Consider the following 20,579-nt stretch of genomic DNA (forward strand, 5'->3'; position numbering starts at 1 on the left):
CTTGTGTCCTTCCCTGCCAGCCTATGTTCCCAACTTATGCACTTCAATTCTTGTCTGACAACATCGTATTTACCCTTCCCCCAATTGTAAACCTTGCCCTGTTGCACGTACCTATCCCTCTCCATTACTAAAGTGAAAGTCACAGAATTGTGGTCACTATCTCCAAAATGCTCCCCCACTAACAAATCTATCACTTGCCCTGGTTCATTACCCAGTACTAAATCCAATATTGCCCCTCCTCTGGTTGGACAATCTACATACTGTGTTAGAAAAGCTTCCTGGACACACTGCACAAACACCACCCCATCCAAACTATTTGATCTAAAGAGTTTCCACTCAATATTTGGGAAGTTAAAGTCGCCCATGACTACTACCCTATGACTTCTGCACCTTTCCAAAATCTGTTTCCCAATCTGTTCCTCCACATCTCTGCTACTATTGGGGGGCCTATAGAAAACTCCTAACAAGGTGACTGCTCCTTTCCTATTTCTGACTTCAACCCATACTACCTCAATAGGCTGATACTCCTCGAACTGCCTTTCTGCAGCTGTTATACTATCTCTAATTAATAATGCCACCCCCCCACCTCTTTTACCACCCTCCCTAATCTTATTGAAACATCTATAACCAGGGACCTCCAACAACCATTTCTGCCCCTCTTCTATCCAAGTTTCCGTGATGGCCACCACATCGTAGTCCCAAGTACCGATCCATGCCTTAAGTTCACCCACCTTATTCCTGATGCTTCTTGCGTTGAAGTATACACACTTCAACCCATCTCCGTGCCTGCAAATACTCTCCTTTGTCAGTGTTCCCTTCCCCACTGCCTCATTACATGCTTTGGCGTCCTGAATATCGGCTACCTTAGTTGCTGGACTACAAATCCGGTTCCCATTCCCCTGCCAAATTAGTTTAAACCCTCCCGAAGAGTACTAGCAAACCTCCCTCCCAGGATATTGGTGCCCCTCTGGTTCAGATGCAACCCGTCCTGCTTGTACAGGTCCCACCTTCCCCAGAATGCGCTCCAATTATCCAAATACCTGAAGCCCTCCCTCCTACACCATTCCTGCAGCCACGTGGTCAACTGCACTCTCTCCCTATTCCTAGCCTCGCTATCACGTGGCACCGGCAACAAACCAGAGATGACAACTCTGTCTGTCCTGGCTTTCAACTTCCAGCCTAACTCCCTAAACTTGTTTATTACCTCCACACCCCTTTTCCTACCTATGTCGTTGGTACCAATGTGCACCACGACTTCTGGCTGCTCCCCCTCCCCCTTAAGGATCCTGAAGACACGATCCGAGACATCCCTGGCCCTGGCACCCGGGAGGCAACATACCTTCCGGGAGTCTCGCTCGCGACCACAGAATCTCCTATCTATTCCCCTAACCATTGAATCTCCTACAACTATTGCTTTTCTATTCTCCCCCCTTCCCTTCTGAGCCCCAGAGCCAGACTCAGTGCCAGAGACCTGGCCGCTAGGGCCTTCCCCCGGTAGGTCATCCCCCCCAACAGCATCCAAAACGGTATACTTGTTTTCAAGGGGAATGTCCGCTCACCCAGTCCGCGTCACAGAAACCAGCCATTCAGCCCATCAGATTTATGCTGGCACATTTGCTCTACGTGAACCTCCCCACCCCTCGAAGGATACATCAGTTATTGACAACACAAAGTAGCACCGTGCCCATCTAGGTCATGCTTCGCAATAAAGAACCTACAAGAGGTTCAAAACGCTGGTGGGAACATTGGACCCAACGGATGTACAGATCCAACTGACCGGGCCACAAAGGACTTGGAAAAAAACATTAAAAAGCCATTGTACTGAAGGAGCACAAATCCTTCCAGAGAAGGCATCTATAACTTCACACTGCCCATTTCAACACTGCCCATTTCACAGCCTGTCCCTGGCTCAGTGTTATAACCAATACCACCGGGGTTTGCTGTGATCCAACCAAAATGTAGATTTTTTTTGGTGCGATTGGCCAAGCTGGATGCTGGAATAGGATCAATGGCAAACCTGCCAGACTGGTACTTCTGGTCAGTAGCTACTGCGATTCTTCACCAGAGAAATGTCCATAAGACATAGGAGGAGAATTAGATAATTCAGCCCATCATGGCTGATATTTTTCTCATCCCCATTCTCCCGCAACCCCTGATCCCCTTATTAATCAAGAACCTATCTATCTCTGTCCTAAAGACTCTCAGTGATTTGGCCTCCACAGCCTTCTGCGGAAATGAGTTCCACAGATTCACCACCCTCTTGTGGTGTTGGGTGTTCTAACACACAGAAGAGCCAACACAGTTGCATATGGTACAACACTTGTTTATTTAAACTCACTATTTACAACTTGGTCTTTGCACTCTGCACGTGGGGGGCTCCCTGCTTGTGGTGTTTCAACAGCTCTTTCATGCTTCCTTCTCCCCAGACCTACTGACCTCCAGGTGTCGTGCTCGTGCTTTTTATGTGGTTGGTGTTCTTGTCTGTGATTGGTTGTGGTGTTGTGTGCTCTGATTTGCCTGTTAGTGTGTCCATCATGATGTGTGTGTTTGAATATCATGACATCCCCCCTTTTTTACAAAGATATGTGCCTACGTGGTAATAAATATGATCGTGACGTGAGTGCATCTAAGAGTGTGTGTGTGTCGTGTGCAGCATGTGTCTATGACGGAACTATGTACATGGGGCGATGTCGAGTGCGTCACATGAATCCAGTTGTACCATAACATAACAGAAATGCGAACGAGAGAAGAAGAAAAAAAATTTTGAACAGTTGTCCAGTCAGACGACATCTGGAACGATAAACAACAACAGGTTATCATGTAAAATTGTCCAACTTATTAAACATATGAACTGTATTATAAGTCCATTCTAATGGGTTTGCGACGAATTCGGGTTGACCGCCTTAAGGGTGGATCAAGAACCACCGGCTGCTGTGCAGGCATGGCCATGGGTGGCGATGGAAAGGGCGTGATGTGCGGCAGCTCCACAAAGTCATCCTCGGAAGCCTGTTGAGGATCTGGCGTGTTGTGTGGCTGTGAACGTGGAAGTCGGCGAAGGGCGCGCCGATTGCGGCGACGCACGGAACCATCCGGCATGCGAACCAGGAACGAGCGGGGAGCCACTTGTCGGAGGACTTCGGCCGGTGCTGACCAGCCACCATACGGTTGATGGACGCGTACTTTGTCTCCGGAGGACAGGGGGGGCAGGTCCGTCGCTCGTGTGTCGTACCGACCTTTCTGGCGATCACGCTGCAGTTGCATGTCCCGAAGAACCGCCTCATGGTCTGTTGTCGGTGCCAGGACGGAAGGTACCGTCGTCCTGAGGGAGCGACCCATTAGTAGCTGCGCTGGCGAGAGGCCCGTGGATAACGGGGCCGATCGATAGGCCAGCAAGGCAAGGTTAAAGTCCGATCCGGCATCAGCCGCCTTGCACAGGAGCCGCTTTGCGATGTGGACACCCTTTTCAGCCTTCCCGTTCGATTGTGGATGCAGAGGGCTGGATGTCACATGAGTGAAACCATATGCTGCGGCAAAGGACGACCATTCACGGCTGGCAAAACAAGGTCCATTGTCTGACATGACAGTCCTTGGAATGCCATGGCGAGCAAACGTTTCCTTGCAGGCCCCAATGACTGCGGACGACGTCAGATCATGGAGAGGCATGACTTCCGGGTAGTTTGAGAAGTAGTCTATAATAACAATGTAATCTCTGCCGAGCGCGTGAAATAGGTCAACACCCACCTTCGCCCAGGGGGACGTCACCATCTCGTGTGGTAGAAGTGTTTCCGGAGGTTGCGCCGGCTGAAACCTCTGACAGGTTGTGCAGTTGAGCACCATGTTGGCTATGTCTTCATTAATACCCGGCCAATATACCGCCGCCCGGGCCCTTCGTCTGCATTTTTCGACACCCAAGTGGCCTTCGTGTAGTTGACGAAGAATCATCTGGCGCACACTGTGTGGAATGACGATCCTATGCGATTTCATAAGGACCCCGTCTATATTGGTGAGATCATCTCGCACATTGTAAAACTGGGGGCACTGCCCTTTTAGCCACCCTTCCGTCATGTGGCGCATCACTCGCTGCAGCAGAGGGTCAGTCGCCGTCTCTGCGCGTATGTGGGCCAGACAAGGATCATCAGCTGGCATATTTGCTGCTGTCAGAGTCACGTGTGCCTCAATTTGACGCACGAACCCCTCCGCATCTGGTGGTGTGCTCACTGCTCGGGAAAGAGTGTCCGCCACTATGAGTTCCTTCCCCGGAGTGTAGATCAGTTCAAAATCGTACCTCCTGAGTTTGAGTAAGATGCGCTGGAGGCGAGGAGTCATGTCGTTCAGGTCTTTGTTAATGATGTTGACCAGGGGGCGGTGGTCAGTTTCGACCGTGAATCGTGGCAGGCCATACACATAGTCGTGGAACTTGTCCAGTCCAGTTAACAAGCCCAGGCATTCTTTTTCGATTTGCGCGTAGCGCTGTTCGGTAGGGGTCATGGCTCGTGAGGCATACGCAACCGGGGCCCATGATGACGTGCTGTCTTTTTGCAGGAGTACCGCTCCAATACCAGATTGGCTGGCGTCTGTTGAGATCTTTGTAGGGCGAGTCGCGTCAAAGAAGGCCAGCACTGGTGCCGTGACCAGTTTGTGCTTGAGCTCCTCCCATTCCTGCTGATGCGACTGGTGCCAGTTGAATTCCGTCGATTTTTTTACGAGATGGCGCATGTTTGTTGTATGAGAAGCCAGGTTGGGAATGAACTTCCCAAGGAAGTTGACCATGCCCAGGAATCTTAAGACAGCCTTCTTGTCAGCCGGTCGTGGCATGGCTGTGATGGCGCTAACCTTGTCTGCATCGGGACGGACCCCGGACCTTGAGATGTGGTCCCCGAGGAATTTCAGCTCCGTCTGGCCGAAAGCACACTTCGCACGGTTGAGACGCAGGCCATTTTGCCGTATGCGGGTGAAGACACGTCGAAGACGATGCATGTGTTCCTGCGGAGTGGTGGACCAAATGATGATATCGTCCACATATACACGTACCCCTTCGATGCCTTCCATCATCTGCTCCATAATGCGGTGGAATACTTCAGATGCCGAAATGATGCCGAATGGCATCCGGTTGTAGCAGAATCTGCCAAAAGGGGTGTTGAATGTGCATAGTCTTCGGCTGGCCGGGTCCAGTTGGATCTGCCAGAATCCTTTGGACGCATCCAATTTAGTGAATATGTTGGCTCGCGCCATCTCGCTGGTGAGGTCTTCTCGTTTTGGGATGGGATAGTGTTCCCGCATGATGTTGTTGTTCAGATCTTTTGGATCTATACATATACGGAGCTCGCCAGAGGGCTTCTTTACACAGACCATGGAGCTGACCCATGGCGTGGGCTCCGTGACCTTGGATAGGACCCCTTGGTCCTGAAGAATCTGCAGTTGTGCCTTGAGGCGGTCTTTGAGAGGCGCAGGAACCCTGCGAGGTGCGTGAACGACAGGGATGGCGTCCGGTCTGAGTCGAATCTTGTACGTGTGTGGCAATGTCCCCATGCCTTCAAAAACCTCCTGGTTGTGAGCGAGGAGGGAATGGAGATTCGCGTGGAACTCAGCATCCGGGAAGTCGGATATCTCATCTGGAGAGAGAGACATGATGCGCTGTACCAGGTGAAGGACCTTACACGCTTGTGCGCCCAGTAACGAGTCCTTTGATGAGCCCACAACTTCGAAGGGGAGTGTGGCCGTGTACCCCTTGTGAGTCACCTGTAGCTGGCAAGATCCTACGGACGGGATAACGTTCCCGTTATAGTCAACCATCTTAAGCCGGGATGGTGTGATGAGTGGTTTGACCTTCATGGCCTGGACTGCAGAGTAAGCAATCAGGTTGGCGGATGCGCCGGTGTCCAGACGGAAGGCGACGCGCGATCGGTTGACCGTCAGGGTGGCACACCACTCATCGTCTGGATTGATGGCATTGACCTTGTTGACATCAATGACGGCAACTCTGAAGTCATCCTGGTCATCTGCATCACTTAACTGGAAGTCTTGATGCGTGGGCTGGACGGTCCTGACTCGTGTGCGAGGTTGTCGAGGATGCGCCGGATCCATGGGTTGAGCCGCACGACAGCGGGCTGCGTAGTGGCCTATCATGGCACATCTGTTGCACTGTTGGTATTTTGCAGGACATTGCCCTTTTAAGTGTAGACCTCCACACTTGCTGCACGTCATGACGTCACGGCGTTCGTTGCGCCACTGCGCATGCGCAGTACGATCTTGCGGTGGGCGCGCCTGCGCAGTGCGTCCCTCGTTGTGGCCGTTATTCTTGGCGCGCACCTGCGCGGGAGACCGCGAAAAGCGCGGGAAGCGGCCGCTGTCGTCCGGGCCGTGGGGCGGGAAGAAATCGACGGCCTGGATGCGTTCAACGTCGTGGGCGGCCTGGCTTGCCGATTCGACGGCTGGGGACCCCCTCCGTGCCAACTCGGACGCCTGAAATCGGGCAAAACGGCAGGTCGCATTTTCATGGAGGACACAGGCTTCCACAGCAGACGCTAAGGTAAGGCTCTTTATTTTAAGAAGCTGCTGGCGTAGGCCACTGGAGGCAACGCCAAAAACAATCTGGTCCCTGATCATGGACTCTGTGGTGGTGCCGTAACCGCAGGACTGCGCTAGAATCCGGAGGTGCGTCAAAAAGGGTTGAAAAAGCTCCTCCTTACCTTGCAGGCGTTGCTGAAAGATGTATCTTTCGAAAGTTTCGTTTACTTCAGTTTGAAAGTGCTGGTCCATTTTGAGGATGACCGTGTCATATTTGGCCTGGTTTTCGCCTTCCTCGAACACCAGTGAATTAAAGACATCATTTGGGTGGGGGCCTGCGTAGAAGAGGAGCATTGCAATCTTCGAATCATCCGAGACATTCTGTTTTTCGGTGGCACGGATGTACAGGTCAAATCGCTGCCTGTAGAGCTTCCAGTTGGTGCCTAGGTTCCCCGTGACTTGCATCGGCTGCGGTTTGCCGGTGTGGTCCATGTCCAGAATGGCAGGTTGGTAGGCAGGTATCGATCCACTCCTGTACCATGTGGTGTTGGGTGTTCTAACACACAGAAGAGCCAACACAGTTGCATATGGTACAACACTTGTTTATTTAAACTCACTATTTACAACTTGGTCTTTGCACTCTGCACGTGGGGGGCTCCCTGCTTGTGGTGTTTCAACAGCTCTTTCATGCTTCCTTCTCCCCAGACCTACTGACCTCCAGGTGTCGTGCTCGTGCTTTTTATGTGGTTGGTGTTCTTGTCTGTGATTGGTTGTGGTGTTGTGTGCTCTGATTTGCCTGTTAGTGTGTCCATCATGATGTGTGTGTTTGAATATCATGACACCTCTGGCTAAAGAAATTCCTCCTCATCTCTGGCCAGAAGTAGTGCAGAGAGTGGTTTGAAAAGGTGCAGATTCAGGAATCTCAAGCCAAGCTGATTTGTGCACCAGTTGCTCAGCACAAGACGTTCTAGCAGATTGTACTTTCCAAAAACAAAGCAGTGACGTGCGGATTGAACCCAAACTGGAGAACCTGGTGTCCTTCTGAAGCAGTAATCTAACCCATATCAGATCGTGACGCCTCCCTGGTACAAACGACAAACAAACAAGGATTAAGTAGTTCGGCCTTCGCGAACTTGCCACCTCTTTTTCCTGGACCAGTTCCCTCACTCAGCCACCCACTTTGCCAATGAAGTCTTGAACCCCGTTGCATTCCTCATGTGGCAATTCTTGCCATTTGCCCCTTCTGGTGAGCACTGCATTGAAGAGTGGGGACAGGTTGCTACAGCATCCTGGGTCCAATGTGCGACTTACACCAGCAGCAATAAACTGGGCTCGCGGGATCTTGCTGTGTGCAAAATGGCTGCTACGTTTTCATAGATGAACAGTCACCACAGCTACTTTGGTCGAGTCCAGGGTGGGGCTAAGAGACACGTTTTCTTAAGTTAGAGGATCAAGGATGAGTTGACAGGAGAAAAAGTGCTTTGTTCAACTTGCGTCTAGCTGAGAGCCATGCAACTTAACAGTAACCCTCCCAGACACAATCACTGCTAAAATGCTGCCCATTCAACACAAAGACCACACTGGCTACCGTTGCTTATAGATACTTCGCTTGGAATGAAATTAAAGTACCACCTCATAAAAAATACATTAGCATTTCATTAATAGATCTTCACTAAGGCAGCAGCTGATCACAGGAGTGCTGTGCTTTACAATTATTCAGAGAGGTGCCTTTTTATTAAATGAGGCAGTCTGTAGTGTAAGCACAAGCAAGGTGGTGGAGGGTCGCTGGCGGGGTGGGGGGGTGAGATATCAAGGAAAACATCTGCATCTTCCTAGGTTAGCTCCTATTACCCCCTCCCCCATCATTTTTCTTAGTCCATAATGATAATGATGTACAGGCCCCAAGAGGGAGAGATTCAAGGACAAAAGGAGAGAGATAAAAATGTATTCAGTTTCCTTCGTGCTCTCAGGATCTCCCAAAGCGTAAGGAAAAGACGTGGGAATGGGTCAATCAACCCCAGTTAACTCTGAACCCCGACCTCGACTTCACTTCCTGTCCGCTCTCCAACAGCCTCAATTCCCCGTCGAGCCCAAACATCTGTCGATCTCCGTCTTGAATACTCAACAACTGAGCAACCCACAGCCCCCGAGGGTACAAGAGACACTTTGCATCAAATTAATTACTGGTGAAGTGTGCGGAAATGTGACGTCGGCAGATCTGTAGGCCGACACAATGAGATCCAATGGGAGAATCGATCAGTTTTGTCTTTTATTCGAGGTGGAACGAGGACAAAATACCAGACGTGGGGCATTCGGCTGCATGATCGGGAGGGTTTCGTTGCCGGAACCTAGCGCAGTAGAAATGCGAAACAATCAAGGAGGATGCTGGGGCAGAACTGGAGTCTCCACATCAGGGATGAACCCCTTTTATTTGTTGGGCTAGGGTCTCCAAAGATATGGAGCAAAGGCAGGTAAGTGGGGCTGTAGCGTGGAACAGATGTGATGGAATCGAATGGTAGAATGGACTTGAGGGGCTGAATGGCCTTCTTCTGTTCCCTTGTGAATAAGGTCACAGAAAGGTGATGGGAGACAGACCCACCCAATCCCACCCACCTCCTCCCCACAGCCCCCCCCCCCAGGAGGAGGACCCTGAAAAAATTGAATCTCATCATGGATTTTAGTTATACCTCAAGAACAAGACCAGAACTTTTCGGGCAAACTACTTGTGTCAGACTGGAATGTAAACACAGAAACTGGCTCTCAGGCCAATGGGTCCAGGTTGGTGTTTCTGTTCCACCTAACTCTCCGTTTAACTCTCCATTCCTCTCCTCAAGTGCTTATCTATCATCCCATTAATCACAGCTACACCATTCATTTCGACCACTCCCTGCGGGGGCACATTCCACATCCCCGTCTCTCCTCAAGAAGTTTCCTCTGAGTTGCCCACTTGGATTTCTTGGTGGCTAGCTTGTGCCGACGGCCTCTAGTTCTGTGGGAGCATTTCCTCGGCATGCACTCTATCGAGACCATTCCAACTTTTAAAAGTCCCCTATTTGCTCATCCTTCAGCATTCTCCTTTTCTGGAATAAAGAGGCCCAGCTATTCATCCTTTCTTGATAATGTACACATTCACGCATTTCTGGTTGTCATCTCTGCAAATCTTCACCGCACCCGCTCCGATATCTCGCTATCCTTTTTTGTAATATCATAGAATCACAACAGTGAGGCCATTCGGCCCATCGAATCTGCACCGGCTCTGGGAAAGAGCACCCTACCTAAGCCCACACTGCCACCCTGTCCCTGTAACCCCACCCAACCTTTTTGGACACGAAGGGCAATTTATCATGGCCAATCCACCTAACCTGCACATCTTTGGACTGTGGGAGGAAACCGGAGCACCCAGAGAAAACCCACGCACACACGGGGAGAACGTGCAGACTCCTCACAGAGACAGTCACCCGAGGCCGGAATTGAACCCGGGTCCCTGGCTCTGTGAGGTTCTAACCACTGTATCACCGGGCCGCCTTGGTGACAGAACTGTTCACAGTAGTCCACAGCTCGATACAGGTTTAGTGTAATCCACCCCCCCCACCCACCCCCCCCAGTAATGAACCTTGGTGTTTGGTGTACTATTTTTAAATGGTCTTGCTAACCTGCGGCATAACTTTTAGTGACTGATTACTTTGAGTCAGTTTCCATTCTCTCCTTCCTGTGTATTGTCAAGGCAACAGCCTACCAATGAGGTTAAGTGGTTAAAATCGGCATTTAGAAAGTTGTGGTTAAATTCCATTCCAACTGGTGCCCACCAGTTAGCGGGCATCAAGGGTTAGAATTTACTTTGCCATGTATTCACATTTTAACACCATTTGAAAAAGATAAATCGGCAATATTTCCGATGAGAACCTTCACTGAGGCTGCGACCCAACAATGCCAGCATACACCAGATATTAGTCAACGTTTAGTACTCACGGAATTTATGCAGGCGAGTTCCTTGTTGAGAAGCCAGGGTAACGAGAGCTTCCCTTCCCCTCTGTAGCACGATTGAATCCTCTCCTTAATCTTCTCCTTGATTTTCTTCAGCGTGAAGAGGCAGAGCGCAGACTCCCGGGGTGGCTTCATCCGGTTCTTCTGGCCTTGGGAGAAGACGGTGAAGAGGATGTCTTCTTCCTCGGAGATTCCCAGCGACCGGGCAAGGAATCTTCCCGGTTTGGCCAAGTAAGCGTCCTGGATGAGCCGGTACTCCACGCCGTCCTTCAGGCACCCAATGGGAAACTCCACGTAAGAGTAAAACTTGGGATCACCCACGCACAGCCGGACGATTTTCGATGTGAAGAATTGCTCGCTGTTTGAATCCGGTGATGTCAACTGAGTGTCGAGTTGAAGGGTTAGGTAATAAACAAACTGCTCGCTGCTAAAACTGTAAATATAATAAATGTCAAAGGCCGGGAATTTGGAAAGGGTGTCCGAAGGGATCTTCAGTTGGGAGGATACAAATTCATCCTGATAGACAAAGCCAAACATCTCCGCATTTTCCTCATTAACCATCAGTTTTCTGCTGGAGAGGGTGGGAAAGTATTCTGATTTACCATCAATGGGAGTACCGATGAAGAGTTTGTTATTGGTCCCATTGGGCCCCTCGATGATCACGCCCGACATGGTGGCTGCTTCGTTGACACTGGATAGATAATGTTCTTTGCGGTGATGGGGTTCCCCGAGCTTGAAGAGGTCATCCAGGCGAAGGAACTGGCAGATCCCCTGAAACGTACTCCCGCAGGCGATGAGGCGGTTCTGCGTGTAGTCGATGAGGAGCAGCTTGTTGACGTTCCTGGTCGGCACCAGGGGGTGGGGGCAGGACTGCACGCTGGGGGGTGGGTAACATTTCTCGTTGTCTTCAACTGGACCAGTCACATGGGACCGGAGCATGGTCAGGTTGTCCGCCAGTTTGTAGATCTTGTTGATGGCTCCGACGTAGACATCCCCGGTATTGTTGTGGACCACCAAATGGGTCAGGCTCATTTCGTAAATATCAAAAGTCCTAAAGGGTGGGAGCGCCCCGTAGGCCAAGCCAATCATGGCCAAGCAGGACGCGACCTGTAACGTCCACAGGCGCGCAGACGCGCGGCGGCACTGCCGACAAAGAGGTTTCATTGCGTTTCCCCCTGCACCGTGTTCAGAATGAAGTAAACTACACACACCCACTTTCTCCAAATTCTTCATCTAGGGCATCCTCCGAATGGGTGAGGCGGTCAGACCTGGAAGGGAAAGAACACCATATTAAAGGTGGGCCATGTGGGCTCTCGTCCGGGGCGGAACAAGCGAGGTTTTCCGCAACAGCAGGTTCAACACTTCAGATCAAGGGAGAAAACAGGGACCAACCACCAACAGCTGAAGCACTTGTTAGGTGCAATCTAAATGCAGGTTGTTGCTCTTGCGAAATAGTGAACGACTTGAATTCATGCGAGGTAAGCTCAGTTAGTAAAATCCAGGTTGCACTATCTTTGCATTCTTTTTGGGCACAGGGACATTATTGGCCAGGGTGGCATGTATTGCGTGTAATGAACCATGTGAATACTTTGCAAGGGCAATCCAGCGACTGGAGTTACATATTGGCACAGAAGGACAAGACTAAACCAGTTACATTTTTCAGACAATTCAACCCCTTCATGACGTCTTTTATTGATGGGGGGAGGGGATTATGAACTCTCAACCTCCGGATTAACCAGCCAGTAACGTAACCACCGAACTAACATGCACTTTGGCTATGGGGGATGGCGAGAGGCGGAGAGGGGGGAGAGGAGAAGGGACGCAATCGCAAATCAACTTGGTAAAGGTGGTCTACTCCTCCCCCAGCAGCCTCCTCGGGAGAGGGGGGGGATGGGCAAACCATCTGCCCTCCTGCATGGAGTGGAGGGCATCAGAAGTTTGAGCTGGAGAAAGGACAGGTCTGAGGAAGGAGAGAAAAAGAGACAATTAAAACAAAAATCAGATCAATATCTGCACTCTATTGTGATGCATTGATCACATCCTCCCACATATTAACTGCATCAAGTATTACAAAAGAGAGGATAATTTGTTCAAGGTTCATTTGCAGAGGAATCCCGAATATAAACGATAATTATTATAGTCTATTACCCATTGGGATAATCAATACGCTGACACTGCAATGTCCACCTCGAGATAGAGGAACGTTCGTTGCCAGCTGCCACTTGCATGTGGTCAAGCCGAGGATCAGCTTTACAGACCAGGCCCCTTCAGTACAGGCCGGGGGAGACCATCCCATGCTCCTGCCCCGTGAATAACCTCAGCCGGCGGGGGAATTGAACCCGCGCTGTTGGCCCCCCTTCTGCATCACGAGCCAGCTAACTGAGCTCTCGGTGCCCCAGTGTCCAAATAAACCAGTTATTCCACCAATTGCTTGGTGCTGTTGCCTCTGAAGTAATTGAGGGAAAATTGTACTTGATTAATTCGTACCAATCTTGCGAGGCACCAGTTAATAGCAGGCCAGTGCCAGGAAAGATGTAATTCGTGGGAGTTTGCATGCCTAGCACTCAAAATTAGTTGCTAAAACGCCACCCACCGCAAGCGTAATTCTACTGCAATTTAAATGCTTCCGTCCTCCTGTGGCGACTCGCATCCCAGCCTAGGGAACCGCGCTCCTGAAAGGGTTAAATCTCGACAAATTGGCAGCCGCCATCATTCGGGGCCTGGGCAGCCAGGAGCTGTGAAGGATTTTCCTCGTCCTTTCCCAGTTGGACTTTCTAAATACCAGACAGCAGTTGAAGAGAGAACATGAGATATCAACCCCCCCCGCCCCCCCCACCCGCACAGATCAAACGGCCAGGCTTGTTTTCTCTCCAATCCCTTGTCTCCCAATAAACGTGACTAATTGCTTTGTTCTGAATTCAATAGCCCTTTTTGACAGCTTGCACAGCACTCCAATACCTTCGGAATGAAATGATTTATTGTGCCCAACTTCCTTTCCTATTCTTGATTTAAGTTTTAAATGGACCCCCCCCCCCCCCCAACCCCTTCAGACCTTGAATCCTTCACTTGTCTGGGTCAGGTTTGACAACTCCCTTCATAAGATTTGAATTCGGTCCCCAAAATCTTCTTAGCTTCCTCTCATACTTTAAATTACTGAGGTCATTTCCCACCCTGTCAGCGGTAAAGCTATACTGCTTTAGGTAAAGGATATGATAGAGAGAGAGAGGGACAGAAAGAGAGAGAGGGAGAGAGAGAGACAGGGACAGAGAGAGGGAGAGATAGGGAGAAAGAGAAGGAGAGAGAGGGACAGAGAGAGAGAGAGGGACAGACAGAGACAGAGGGGGACAGAGAGAGAGGGACAGAAGGAGAGAGAGGGAGAGAGACATGGGGAGAGAGGGCGACAGAGAGAGGGACAGAGAGAGAGCGAGGGAGAGGGAGAGACAGGGGGAGAGAGGGGGACAGAGAGAGAGAGGGACAGAGAGGGAGAGACAGGGACAAAGAGAGGGAGAGAGAGGGACAGAGAGAGAGGTAGGGAGACAGGGGAGGAGAGACAGGGGGAGAGAGGGGGACAGAGAGAGAGAGGGACAGAGAGAGAGAGAGGGAGAGAGACAGGGGGAGTGAGGGGGACAGAGAGAGGGACAGAGAGAGAGAGAGGGACAGAGAGAGAGGGAGAGAGACAGGGGGAGAGAGGGGGACAGAGAGAGAGAGAGAGAGGGGGGAGAGACAGGGACAAAGAGAGGGAGAGAGAGGGACAGAGAGAGGGATAGAGAGCGAGAGAGGGAGAGAGACAGGGGGAGAGAGGGGGACAGAGAGAGGGAGAGAGAGAGAGAGGGAGAGAGACAGGGGGAGAGAGGGGCACAGAGAGAGAGGGGGACAGAGAGAGGTAGAGACAGGGAAAAAGAGAAGGAGAGAGAGACAGACAGACAGAGGCAGAGGGGACAGAGAGAGAGGGGGACAGAGGGAGGGAGAGACAGGGTGAAAGACAAGGAGAGAGAGGGACAGAGAAAGAGAGAGAGGGACAGACAGGGAGAACAAGTTGAATTTGTTTATTGTCACGTGTACCAAGGTACAATGAAAAGTATTTTTCTGCGAGCAGCTCAACAGATCATTAAGTACATGAAATGAAAAGAGAGGGACAGAGTGAGAAAGAGAGAGAGAGCGAGGGGAGGAGGACAGGGAGTGAGAGGGGGACAGAGAATGAGAGAGAGGGGGGGAGAGGGAGAGAGAGAGGGGGGGGCGGATAGAAAGAGAAAGGGACAGAGAGGGAGGGAGAGAGGAGCGAGGGAGAGGGAAAGAGAGAGAAAGAGAGGGAGCAATGGAGAGAAAAAGGGACAGAGAGAGAAAGGGACAGAGAGAGAGAGAGGGGGAGGTAAAGAGGGAGAGAGAGAGAGAGAGACAGGAACAGAGAGACAGACAGCGAGCCAAAGAGATCGAAAGAGGGAGGGGGGAGGGCACAAAAGAGATGGGGACACAGAGAAAAGGAGAAGGGGATGGGGAGAGAGAACGAGATAGCGAGACAGAGGAATAGGGAAACAGAGGGAGAGACTTATACAATTCAGCAATTATTCTGAGTGACAGATAAGTCTCAAGAACCTCAAACACAATTATTTCTTGGAGTGCAACAAGTTATGTAGGTGGACAAATCATGGTTTGGCTAACAGGTTTAAATAACCCAGCGTACAAAGCAATGGTGCCAATCATACTGAAAACACATTGCTGCATTATTGTGGTCAATGTGTTGAATGCTTTAGTGCTGTCACATTGATTATATTACAGAAAGAATAAGCCAGCCAGGATTCCAGTTCTCACTTTGTTGAGTCGAAACTTGTGCATGGAGCCGGAGATGTGTTGTTTACAGCATTTGGCAAGTACAGTCACAATCTGATGGAATGATGGAACAGTCTCTAGGGGCTGAACAACGAGATTGCCCCGAGCTCAGGAAAGAAGGATAGCAACTTATATGCAGCAAGCACTCAAACATAGTAAAACATCCGAAGGCACTTTATGGCTGACTCATCAAACTCAAATCAAGACCCATGCCACATTCTGGCAGATTGTCAAAGCGATAGGTTTTATTTTTTTCTGCTACTTTCTCCTCCTTTTTAAATTTATTTTTCCAATTAAGGGGCAATTTAGCGCGGCCGATCCACCTTACCCTGCGCATCTTCCGGGTTGTGGGGGTGAGACCCACGCAGTAACGGGGAGAACGTGAAAACTCCACACGGACAGTGACCCAGGGCCGGGATCGAACCCGGGTCCTCGGCGCCTTGAGGCACTAGTGCTACCCACTGTGCCACCGTGCCGCCCTAATGGGATAGGTTTTAAAGAGCATGTTAAATCCAAAAAACGAGAGAGATTTAAGGGAACTTGGAGCTGACGGCACGGCCAACAATGATAATAATAATCTTTATCATTGTCACAAGTAGGCTTACATTAACACTGCACTGAAGTTACTGTGTTGCACATTCTCCCCGTGTCTGCAAGGGTTTCACCCCCACAACCCAAAGATTAGGGGCGGGATTCTCCACCCCCACGCCGAAGTGGCCGCGCCGTCATGAACGCCGTCGAGGTTCACGACGGCGCGGAACGGCCCCGGTTCCGACCGATTCAGGCCCTGACAATGGGCCAGGATCGGGGCCGCGTCATCTACACGCGCCAGGCCTTGTCGCCCGCGTAAAAGCGGCGCCGCATAGATGACGCGGCCGGCGCCGCATAACGGGCGTCATCCGTGCATGCGTGGTTGTCGTCCTCTCTAAGTCCGCCCCGCAAGAAGATGGCGGACGGATCTTGTGGGGCCGCGGAAGGAAGGAGGTCCTCCTTCAGAGAGGACGGCCCGACGATCGGTGGGCACCGATCGCAGGCCACCCCACATTCCAGGTGAAGCCCGGTGCAGGATCCCCCCTCGCCCCCCCCCCCCCCCCCCCCCCCCCACAGGCCGCCCCCCCAGCGTTCACGCACCGCCCACGACTGCAGCGACCAGGTGTGGACGGCGCCGGGGGGAGCCCGCCGTTTTGGCCTGCCCGCTCGGCCCATCCGGGCCTCAGAATAGCGGGGGTGCCGGAGAATCGCCATTTTGGGTGTTTCTGGCGATTCTCCGGCCTGCGGCCCGCGAAACCCGACCGGGCCGTTCCCGCCGCTTGGGAGAATCGCCGGAGGACGTCGGACTGGCGTCCCCGGAAATTTTGGCGGCCCAGGCGATTCTCCCAACCGGCGTGGGAGTGGAGAATCGCGCCCCAGGTTAGGTGGATTGGCCTGCTAAATTGCCCCTCACACGGTAACAAACACCAGTAATAATAATCTTTATTATTGTCACAGGAGATTTACATTAACACTGCAATGAAGTGACTGTGAAAATCCCCTCGTCGCCACATTCCAGCGCCTGTTCGGATACACAGAGGGAGAATTCAGAATGTCCAATTCACCTAACAGCAAGTCTTTCGGGAGGAAACCGGAGCACCCGGAGGAACCCACGCAGACACGGGGAGAACGTGCAGGCTCCGCACAGACCCTAGCCAGGAATCGAACCGGGTCCCTGACGTTGTCAAGCAACAGTGCTAACCACTGTGCTACCGTGCCGCCCTCGTTATTGAACCTGATAATGCTCCAGAGGTCAATGTTGGAGGAGTGCAGAGAGGGGAGAGGGCTGTAGGGCTGAAGGACCTTACAGCTGGTGATTGGAAGGGAGGAGGGCATGCGTGGACAACTTATAAGACCTAAAAGAATGCATTATTCTGCATTCACGCACTCTGGAGATGAACAATCTAGTTGGAACACACTTCCGACAATACACAAACAACCCAGTGATCACAGAAACCCAATCCTATATGAAACTCTGCAGAGGATCTAAAAATAATCTCATTCATTTCGGGTTAAGGAAGCAGAAGACAATCAGACTGGTTCAGGAGGCTCTGATGCAACATGATCGCACAGCTCAATAAAAATAAAAATAAGGAAACACTGCAAAATATGAGAAGGAGTCAAATTTTGTTTGAGCAGCATTTTGTACAAATAATTTGAGACAGAGAGAATTTAACCCTTCGGAAAGTCAGGCGGTGAAGGATAGAACTGTTGGGAGCCTTTAGGATTGATCCTGTTTCACAAAAGTATAAGCAATAGGGAACAAAAATCTAATGACCTCAGCTTGAGAGTTAATTTGAGATAGCAACTTGCAGAAAGAGTGCCAAAGTCCCAGCACTGTGTGTGCAGATAGATTCCTCATTTCAATCTGGAACGGCTTTAATTTTACACAATGACCCTGTCCGCTCGATTCAACAGCCAGCGGGAATGGTCTGTCTCTGCTCACCCCTTGAAAACATTGATCTAATCACCCCTTAACCGGCGAAATTCCAGGGAACACAACTCTAATCTGTGTATTTCCACCTCGTAATTTAACCATACTAATAGTCTTTATTAGTATCAAAAGTAGGCTTACATTAACACGGCAATGAAGTTACTGTGAAAAGCCCCTAGTCGCCACACTCCGGCGCCTGTTCGGGTACACGGAGGGAAAATTCAGAATGTCCAATTCACCTAATAAGCACGCCTTTGGGGACTTGTGAGAGGAAACCGGAGCGCCCGGAGGAAACCCACGCAGACACGGGGAGAACGTGCAGACTCCGCTAGACAGTGACCCAAGCTGGGAATCGAACCTGGGACCCTGGCGCTGTGAAGCAACAGTGCTAATCACTTAGCGTCCAGGTGCCATTTCAGTAAACCTACACTGCGCTCCCTGCAATGCCAATATACCCTTCCGAAGGTGTGGTGCCCAGAACTGCTCATATTACTCCAGGTGCGATCTGCCTGGAGCTATTTTGGTTGGGCATTAATTCACAGGAATCCCTTGTATCTATGCTGATTCTTTGAAAGAACTATTCAATTAGTTAATTATTTTCAAAATTTAGAGTACCCAATTATTTTTCTTATCCAATCAGTTAAAAGGATTAATTCAATGAAAGGAAAATGGTGATGTCAGGATATCACTGGACCAGTAACCCAGACACCCAGGTTAACGCTCTGGGGAAATGTCAGATGGTGGAGTTTCAATTGAATTAATTAAATCTGGATTTGAAAGGCAATCTCGGTAACGGTGACCACACGAGTCGTAAAAACCCATCTGCTTCACCAATGTCCTTCAGGGAAGGAAATCTGCTGTCCTTACCCGGTCTGGCCTACATGTGACTCCAGACCCACAGCAATGTGGTTGGCTCTTGGCCGAGTGAGCCACTTCAATACCAGGGCAATTAGAGATGGGCAAGAAATGCTGGCCCAGCCAGTGGCACATGAAAGAGATAAAGATGGAAAAAACAACCTGATCACCCCACCCCAGCCTATTCCCCGGCCCTGCGTGTTTTTGCTGCCGTATGTATCCCATTTCCTGTCGAAGGTTGTAAGTTTCAAAAACCCTTCCAAGCAACGAATTCACTGCGATGGAAGCAAAAATCACCGCTCGCTGGTTCGTTTTTGCCAATTTTATTTTAAACCTGGGTCTGTGTCGGTGTGAACCGGACTTCTCCCCAAACTCTCCTGTCAATTTGGTTTGGTGCTGCTAAGGTCATGCACTCTGCACTCTGCACAGTGCAAATTATTTTCCCAAATTTTCCTCTTTCGGGAGCCAAGGCTGTTTTCTCTCAGAGAGAGAGAGAGAGAGAGGAGGGTTGGTCTGATTGAGGAAGTTCAAATTTTGAAGCCATCCAGTTGGATGTAGAAAATAGTCACAAATAAATCCAGTTGGATAATTCTGGGAAAGTCTCGACATGTGGAGCGCAGTGAGAATGTGGAGCTCGCCGCCACACACAGTGGCTGAGATGAATTTGTATTTTAGAGGAATCTAGATACACATGAGAAAGAATTGAATCAATAGAGGATATCCTGATAGGTTGAGATGACGTAGAGTAGGAGGTATAGAATCATAGAATTTACAGTGCAGAAGGAGGCCATTCGGCCCATTGAGTGCGCACCGGCCCTTGGAAAGAGCACCCTACTCAAGCCCATACCTCCAACCTATCCTCGTAACCCAGTAGTCCCACCTAACCATTTTGGACACTAAGGGGCAATTTAGCATGGCCAATCCGCCTAACCTTTTTTAAAGTTTAGAGTACCCAATTCATTTTTTCCAATTAAGGGGCAATTTAGCGTGTCCAATCCACCTACCCTGCACATCTTTGGGTTGTGGGGGTGAAACCCACCAAACAGGGGGAGAATGTGCAAACTCCACACGGCCAGTGACCCAGAGCCGGGATCGAACCTGGGACCACTGCGCCACCGTGCTGCGCCCAATCCACCTAACCTGCACATCTTTGGACTGTGGGAGGAAACCGGAGCACCCGGAGGAAACCCATGCAGAAACGGGGAGAATTTGCAAACTCCTCACAGACAGTGACCCAAGCCGGGAATCGAACCCGAGACCCTGGAGCTGCGAAACAACAGTGCTAACCACTGTGCTACCGTGCTGCCCACATGATACCATGGGGCCCCAGAGAGATGAGCTGACTGAATTTCCCAGCTCAGAGACACGCCAGCGTCTCTTTGAATATTAACTTTTCCCGATTGAGTGAAATGAGTATTGGGGATCAATTGACATTTCCGCTGCTGAGATTGTTAAAAAATATATATAATCCAGGAACAAAACGGAGCAGAGACCGGTAAATGGGGTGAGGTACAGATCATCTGTGGAGGTCTTGTGGTACAATATGTAGCCTCCTCGCTGCTTCTGAGGCAGACGATCTGGATTTGAGTCCCGCCCCAGGGCTGAATGGCCAAGGAAGTGTGTACATAACGCAGCCAAGCAGGCCGATGGCCAACCTGCAAATCCTTCCAATACATGGCAAGAGTGGAAGAGATTCCTTTTCAGTCATGTGAGGGAAAGTGATTGGAGCCACTACCATCACTGCCCATAGCTGCGGGGTTAGAACATGCATGGAAAAATGCCTGTTGCCACAGCAACCCGGACTCTCCGGTTAAACTGCAGCACACCAACACCACAGATCACCTCAGACAGAATGGGAAAAGCAGATTTGATGGGCTGAATGGTCCTGTTCCGAATGTTCTACATCTTTAAAAAAAACATGCCAAGATGCGTTGCACACTGG

At 50.6% G+C, this 20,579-nt stretch overlaps 1 protein-coding gene across 2 annotated transcripts in view; it reads right to left on the reverse strand.

Moving 5' to 3' along the window:
- The window catches only part of LOC140388602 (plexin-A1-like), a 626,216-nt gene that overhangs the window by 546,652 nt on the left and 58,985 nt on the right, over positions 1-20,579 (reverse strand). For both annotated transcript variants that reach the window (XM_072473037.1, XM_072473038.1), the window contains exon 2: positions 10,477-11,759. In XM_072473037.1, coding sequence (XP_072329138.1) covers positions 10,477-11,724 — 1,248 coding nt within the window. In that variant the 5' untranslated portion in view covers positions 11,725-11,759. The remainder of the gene's footprint in view (positions 1-10,476; positions 11,760-20,579) is intronic.

The sequence above is a fragment of the Scyliorhinus torazame genome, chromosome 13 (assembly GCF_047496885.1).
Source record: "Scyliorhinus torazame isolate Kashiwa2021f chromosome 13, sScyTor2.1, whole genome shotgun sequence".
Classification (NCBI taxonomy): Eukaryota; Metazoa; Chordata; class Chondrichthyes; order Carcharhiniformes; family Scyliorhinidae; genus Scyliorhinus; species Scyliorhinus torazame.